Raw genomic sequence first — 7,894 nt, forward strand, 5'->3', positions numbered from 1 at the left:
AACAGATTACGTCACTTGTTTCATGTTTGACTTTGATGGTCAAACCACCACCTCACCGGCGGGCTTCCGGCCCCACTGCGGCAAACTCTGACTGAAATACGACGCCACCACCCTAGTGTCCAGCAACTCCATTATCGGAGCTGAGGTTACACACCTTGACACCATATACTGATTAATCGATGCCCCTTTTTCGAGCGCAAAATCCATAACTTCTTCGAACGTACCGTTTTTCACCAACCGGAGCTCCAATGGCCCGATTGAGTTGCACTCGACCCGACCCTGTCGGTACACCGAGTTCAAAGAGTTCTCCATAACCAAACAGCATTGTTCAAGCACTTCATTTGTTGGATAGTTGTTTGGATTCTTCACTAGCAACTCCCAAAAGATCACATAATGACCGGGTATGGTTCGGGTATCCACATAGCTCGTGTACTCGACCACATTCGTGTCGAACCGGTTCAACAACTTGGACGCATTGTTGATGGCGTGTTGCAGTTCGGGTTCGGTTGTTTTATCCGAATCGATGCTGAGCAGCGCATCTTTCCGTCTCACGAAGTGGAACTTCGGAGCGGAGTTGTGGAACCCTGCCACACGGAGAACGTCACCTACGCGGTATCTGTATAGCGCGTAGGTGGTGATCACCAGTTCGTATTCCTTCCCTATTTCCACATTCACGAGGTCCACCAGAGAATTGTTGTCACTGGTCAACCCTGAATGTGGATCACAGGGAAGGAACTCGAAGTAGGCCATGTTTGGCAATATGGTGTAGGAAACTTCAGACGGGTCACACAACGGGTTCAAGTTGATGCCGAAGTAACACTCGGAGGATGCATACATGGTGCAAACTTTCAGTAGCCCGCCGCTATAATAATCTAGAGTCGGAATGTATTGAGCCATTGCACCGGTCACAATTACTTCTAGATACTTCGCATTCGGCCAGATTCGAGGGATAATTCTTTCCCAATTTTCCTTTGAGCATTCAGATTCGATTATGTTAGCGAGATCATGGTCCGGTCTAAGTATCCGGACCATGCATTGCTGGATATCCGGATCAGATACCTTTGCATTAAGGGTACCTGTCCGGATATCATGACAAAGTTCCTTCCAATTAAGTTGAAAGAACCGAATGGCCCGCAGTAGACCGGAAGCAAAGATTGCTCCAATACGGAGCACTTGCTTCCGGTCATACAAGCCACAGAGCATCTGAGCGTACATGCTCTGGAACCAATCCGGGCAAAGAATCGCCTCGTTTGGGCTTGTATAGTCATTATACGGGTCGTTAGACCGCTCCTTGAAGAGGTCACTCTTGTAGTAGCTCGTGAGAACCGGCCGGGCCATAAGCCCGCCCGGAGTTTTGGTTTCGGATTTCACAAACAGAAAGTAGAGCCCTTTTCCCTTATCCAAACCCGGCATGTACATGCTCATTACCGGCATCAGTAAACTGTAAATCAGTTGACGTCGATCCAAATCTTCTTCAATCGCGGGCATTAGCTTTCTTTCACTGGCAGAAGTACCCGAACTAGACCCAAAAAAAAAAGCAGAAATTAGCATAAATTATCGTAATTAAATTGCCCGCTTGTCTTTTATTTCGACGTAAATACTACGTAATGACAGGTTGAATATATAAAAAAAATAAAAATAAAAACTAGTGATAAACGATTGATAAATAATAACCTTGTGAGAAATTCAGTGATCGGGTAAGCCGAAAGAATTGGAGAACGATCGCCATTCACGATGCGTTGGATAATCGGCTCGAGATCCTCGTAGCTAATGACAGGAACTTTCGATTTGAAAGTTTCACGGTCGGTAGCTCCAGCAAGATTGTAAAGGCGGAGATACTCAGTGTCAGCGTTCTTGGTGAGTATCTCCGCCAATACGTTTGCTTGAACTGCGTCGGCGATGGTAGTTACTTTCTCGATGAACTTAATCGCAGACGCATTTTTCTGGCAAAGAGGAAAACCTTTCCCAGCATCATCAGTTGCCATTTTGTTTGTTAAGTTTTGAGTTTTGAGGTGATGAGAAATGGAGAGGGGATGATGGGTTTATATAGGGTGGACGGTGGGGCCCAGAAGTGGTCACATGATATGTCACGGCACGGGTGGGGTGGCTCATAGAATAAGGTATAGTCAACTAGTCAAAGTAGAATCGTTTGGATGTAGGCGCGTTGGGCCGGCTTTAACTCACGTGACCTCAACGCGCCGCTATCTCGCGGTGAAAGTTTTGTCGGTGATCACGACGGTTGGCCGGCGCAGTTGGTGGTTTCCTCCGGTGAAAACGTGGACCAACGCAATAAGATGTATAACTTCCTGCTTTAATTTGCACTTATATTTCACTATTGGCAAACTAAGTATGGTTTATTAATGTGTAAAACTTGGATTTTACTAACTTAATACTTAATAGTGTAATAACATAACACATACAATTTGACATTTCAAATTTATACTTGAATTTAGTGAATAATATACGAATATTGCAAATGAAATATGGTTCATGCATCTACATATACCTTAGATTTAACATGTAACGCCGTAACGTAATAATATGACACTTAATAGCATACGGTTATAATTTAGACTTAAATTTCTTAGTTTTAGACTTTTAGTCAAGAATAAAATACGAATATGACAACTGAGGTATGGTTTTTCCATATAGCAAGGTTTATGATATAAAACTAAATTATTGCGAGAATAAAACTGAATCATTTCAACTTTTTTATCGATGCATCTGTTTTTTAAATTTATACTTTTATATACAAATTTGTATGTTATATGTGTAAAATCCCATTACATTAATTTGTTTATATGTTTTATTTCACTATTAAGCATTTAACTACACAATTTAGATATGTGTAGGAAATATACCTACATATAATGCACATAACTTTTACATATGTACGTTTTATAAATAAATGAATTTTATTTAAACATATTATTAGAAGTTAAAAGAGATGAATAAAAATTGCATTTTAACTATATTCTCAAATTTTAAAAGTTTTAAAACTAAAAAAAAATACATAATTTGATTTGTTGTTTTCTATGTAGGTAAGATATAAATATGACAAATTGAAACCTTGGATTTTACTTACGTAATAATATAACACTAACAACTTACCAGTTACCACTATAATTTATACTTAAATTTAAATTCGATAGTTTTAGTGAACAATAAGATATGAATATGGCAAAATCAAATGGTTTGTTTATAAATACCATAGATAAGATATGAACATGACAAATGAGGTATGTTTTGTATATACAAACCTCAGATTTTATTGACGTAATAATAAAGCACTAACAAGTAACTTGCAATTGTAATACTGTATATAATTAAAATTTCATATGTAATTCTAGTGAATAACAAGATATGAATATGACAAAATTAGATATGGCCGGTTTATAAACACACGCAAGGGATGATTATATGCAAAGCACAGCTTTTTCTTGTAATAGGGAAAAAACAAATAATTATTCAGTCTAATAAAAGGTGGTTATACCAAAAATGATTGATATTGCTTTAATTTTTTAAAATAACATTTTAAAATGCTTTATAAATTTACTGTTCCCAACATATTGTTGATAAAGTTTTAGTTAAAAATATTTTGGTAAAGAAATTCAAAACCAATAACTCTACTCTTTTTTTGTTTTTTTATTGAATCAGGTAATAAGTTATTTCAGCGCAAGTAACATCTTTAAGACACTTGGTTACCAGTCACATCACGAATGTATTTATCCTTCAAGCGTATATATCCGATTTTCTCAAAGTTAATTATCATCCTTATCAAATATTCTTATATTTACACACCCACACCAATCTTTTTTTTCTTATGGTGAATCTCTTTCAATATTGTTTGGTTTGCAAAACTTGAATTTGTGACTTTCCCTTCTCAAACATAGATGTTTGATGATTTATCTTTACCAATAGACCATCACCTCATTAATACATGACACTGGCCATCCATTATTATATTTATAGTTCATGATCACTTTAGTTATTTATTAAAAATTGCTAAAAATAAAACCTAATAATATAATGATGCAAATGAAATAGAAATGTAATATAAAATAGAAATTAATGAAAAACAAAAAAGATAAAATAAATTAGGTCTAGGTCACATGACTTTCTTCTTTGCGACCTTAGTCTCCACCTTTCAAAAGAAAACACCCATGCATGCGTTCTTCACCATGGATGCCTCGTCACATTCGGCTCATGGGCACTGTGTTAGGGTGCTAAGCTCTAATAAGTATAGCGTAGAAGCTAAGTATTAACTAATGTGAATATATGGAAATGGTCATCTAAACTATTATAAGTTGGTTGATTGAAATAGTAAAAATAGCTTAAGATTATAACAGTAATAACGAATTGGAGATCCCGCGTATTTGAGGCGCCTCGAACTTCATTCTCAAAGAAACCCTGATGCCTTCGCTAGTTATGTCGCCTGAAACCCGAATGGATCCAAGGAATTCAATCGGTATCGGTTCGTTTCGTTACGATACTGTCAATAGAAATTGTATAAAATGTTGAAAATTTGTGGACAAAGTATAAAAAGGAAAAGTTTTGAATATGGTTTTGATGAGTTTGGTGGCTAAAATATAAAAAAAAAGTAAATTTAATGAGAAAAGTTGAAAGTTTGATGGTTAAAATATAAAAGAGTAACACCGAATTTGATGACAAAAATATTAAAAGCAAAAGTTTTCTGTAATGTAAATGAAACTTATGTGGCAAGAGTAAGAATAATAAGTTTAAAATAAATTAAACTTATTGATAAACACCTAGTGGTGCCGTCTCCGTCCTTGCTTTCTAGCTCTGTCGTCCTGCCTACTCTCTCTTTGGATGGGGACTGTGTGCTTAAATGTATCCGATCATTTCCTAAAGGGAACTCATGCGGGAGAGACGGGATGCGGGCGCAACACTTGTTGGACGCTCTTAGTGGTGAGGGATCAGTGACTTCCATGGGTCTGCTCTCAGCCATCACTGAAGTCGTCAACTTATGGCTAGGGGGTCTGTGCCCCAAGGTGCTCGCTGAGTTTATTGCTTCGGCCCCCCTTACCCCTTTATTAAAGCCGGATAATGGAATTCGGCCCATTGCTGTGGGGGCTATCTGGCGTAGGTTGGTTTCTAAAGTGGCTATGAAGATGGTTGGGAAGGAAATGACTCAGTATTTAGGGGACTTTCAGTTTGGGGTGGGGACCCCTAATGGGGCAGAGGCGGTGCTTCACAGCGCGAACCGGTTTCTTAACTCCTTTCACGCGGACGGCTCTTTAGTTATGCTTACCGTGGACTTCTCCAACGCCTTCAATATGGTCGACCGCACAGCCCTTCTCCGAGAGGTTCATCATCATTGCCCGTCTATCTATCTATGAGTCCAGTTCCTTTATGCCCAGCCGGCTAGGTTGTACGTTGATGATGACTGTATAGGGGCTACTACTGGGGTTCAGCAGGGAGACCCCCTTGGGCCCCTCCTCTTTGCCTTAGCATTACACCCTCTTGTTCTCCGGGTACAAAATGACTGTAACCTCCCATTTCATGCTTGGTACTTGGATGACGGGACTATTATTGGTGGTGCCAACGAAGTCGCTAAAGCCCTAGACATTATCAACCCGGAAGGGCCATCATTGGGGCTGCAACTTAATATTAAGAAAACTGAGGTTTTTTGGCCAGCGTGTAATGGGGTGAAAGTCAAAGATGGGCTATTCCCTAGTGGGATTAGTAAACCAGAGAGAGGGCTAAAGCTCCTTGGAGGGGCTGTTAGTCGAGATCCCTACTTTATTAAGGAGTTGGCGAGGCGGAGAGCATCTCGTGCGGTTGATCTTATGAAACTCTTACCTTGCCTTAGGGATCCCCAAAGCGAACTCCTCCTGCTTAGGTCTTGCATGGGGGTTGCTAAGTTGCTTTTTGGGTTACGAACATGCCACTCCCATATGATGGATGATGCGGTATCGTGTTTTGATAAGGGGCTACGAGAAGCCATCGAAGACATAGTTGTATGTGGAGGCCCGTTCTTTGGTGATCTTCAGTGGCGACTTGCATCTTTACCGATGCGCTTAGGGGGTTTAGGCCTTCTTTCGGCTTATGATGTTGGGGTTTACGCTTTTGTAGCGTCGAGGGCTCAGTCTTGGAAGCTACAGAATCATATCTTAAGGAATAGCGGAGTTGTCGACCTGGACCCAGACTACGTGCAGGCCCTGGAACGCCTAAATGGCGCTCTCCCAGACTTTGACGTTGGCGGTTTCTCTAATATGGACACCGCCCCACCAAAGCCTCAAAAAACTTTGGCGAATGCCCTTTTTGGAAAAATCGCTCAGAGCCTGTGAGAAATTTTTGGATTGTCCCCCCGAACAGAAGGCGGTTTTTGAATGCTTACAAGGTCCTCATGCCCAAGATTTTCTGACCGTTATCCCGATTGATGGCTTGGGCCAAAGCATGTTTGCGGTCGAGTATAGGGCCATTCTTAAGTACCGTTTGATGGTCCCAATGTACACAGAAGACGAAACATGTCCGATCTGCCGTAAGGCCTGCCTGGATAAATTCGGAGAGCATGCGGTTCATTGCAAGGAGATGCCTGGGTTCAAATACCGACATGATTGGGTGCGGGACGTTCTTTGGGACATCTTAAGGCGAGCTGGGATATCAGCTAAAAAGGAAGCCCCCGTAAACTTCCTTACAGACCCCACGGAAGGGAGATCCACTCTACGACCGGCAGATTTGCTCGTCTTTGGTTGGGCCGGGGAAAAACACGCTTGTGTTGACCTCACAGGGGTATCTCCCTTAGCTGGTTTGAGGGATAATGGGTTTGTAGCTGGGCAAGCAATGAAAAGGGCTGAAACGAAGAAGGTGGAGAAACATGCTAAAGCCTGCGAAGAGAACCAACATGTTTTTGTCCCTCTGACTTTTGATACATTTGGCTCCTTGGCACCGGAAGCTATCCGTTTTCTAACCAGGGTCCAACAGGTTGTGCATAGCAATGTGTCGACTCCAAAGGGGCAGGGGTATGTCTTTAGCAGGTTAGGGTTTGCAATTCAGAAAGGGGTGGCGGCGCAGCTTGTTGCCCGCCTACCTGCTATATTGATGTAATATCTATGTTTCTACATATTGGAACCCAATTTTTGACACATCTAAATAAAGAAAACGGAATTAAACTTTGGTGTAATAATCAAACTTGAGGGCCAATCTCTAAAGGAAAGTTATATCTCAACAAACGTGAACTACCCCTCAATACCGGATTAATCAAAAAGATATAATTATTTATAGTTTACATAAAACATGTAAAATTAAATCAAAGTTGTTAACCTTGTCATTCTTTAAGGGTACTCAAGACACATTCGTATCAATTCGGTTTCATTTTTGGTTCGACAACATCACCCCTACCGATTTTGTTTCTAATATTGGCTTCTACTACGCTAATGGATGACTAATCGTGTGCGATAAAACACTATGTGATTGGTTGAAACACATTCAGGTAGGTTGGGTACAAATTGAACACCACACCTACCAATTTGGATTTATTTGTGTAGTTTTGAGTTATCTCCATATGAGTTGTCGCCTTGTTGGTTTGAAAAATTTGGGTTTTTTGGTTGTGCCCCTAGTATTCTAGGTGCTCTTTACTGCTTTGAATGTACTAAAATGCATAAAAGCGTGATAAAGTCGAACACATTATGAAAAAGGAGATAAAAATCAGTTATGTTGAAATTCAATATGTAATAACAATAGGTTCTAATTAATTAAAGGTGAAAGTGAATACTATGCTATTAGGCGTGCAATCTTACACTAAACCAATTAAAACTATATGTTTTCATTAAAAACCCTACATTTATTTAAAATCATTTCCATGTTAAATTTGCTTAGCTGTAACTTTTTTTGAAATTTTACCAAAGAACATAACTTACGTTTTTGGTAC

The 7,894-nt window shown here is 40.0% G+C and overlaps 1 protein-coding gene across 1 annotated transcript; it reads right to left on the minus strand.

Annotated features, from left to right (window-relative positions):
• Nucleotides 1–39: 39 nt before the first annotated feature.
• LOC143600581 (putative indole-3-acetic acid-amido synthetase GH3.1) lies at nt 40–1,985 on the minus strand. The gene is made up of 2 exons (XM_077078230.1): nt 1,675–1,985; nt 40–1,519 (listed from the first exon to the last, which is right to left on the minus strand). The coding sequence occupies exons 1-2, from the start codon at nt 1,983–1,985 to the stop codon at nt 40–42; spliced, it is 1,791 nt and encodes a 596-aa protein (XP_076934345.1).
• Nucleotides 1,986–7,894: the final 5,909 nt, after the last annotated feature.

Source organism: Bidens hawaiensis, unplaced genomic scaffold (genome assembly GCF_021521415.1).
Source record: "Bidens hawaiensis isolate Kalapana, Puna unplaced genomic scaffold, B.hawaiensis_p1.1 tig00001960_1, whole genome shotgun sequence".
Taxonomy (NCBI): Eukaryota; Viridiplantae; Streptophyta; class Magnoliopsida; order Asterales; family Asteraceae; genus Bidens; species Bidens hawaiensis.

Excerpts from the sequence above, each read along its gene's own strand:
- LOC143600581 (XM_077078230.1), bottom strand. The coding sequence starts at position 1,985 with ATGGCAACTGATGATGCTGGGAAAGGTTTTCCTCTTTGCCAGAAAAAT. Across the intron at positions 1,520-1,674 it reads ATCACTGAATTTCTCACAAG|TTCGGGTACTTCTGCCAGTG; the intron begins GTTATTATTTAT and ends TTTTGGGTCTAG.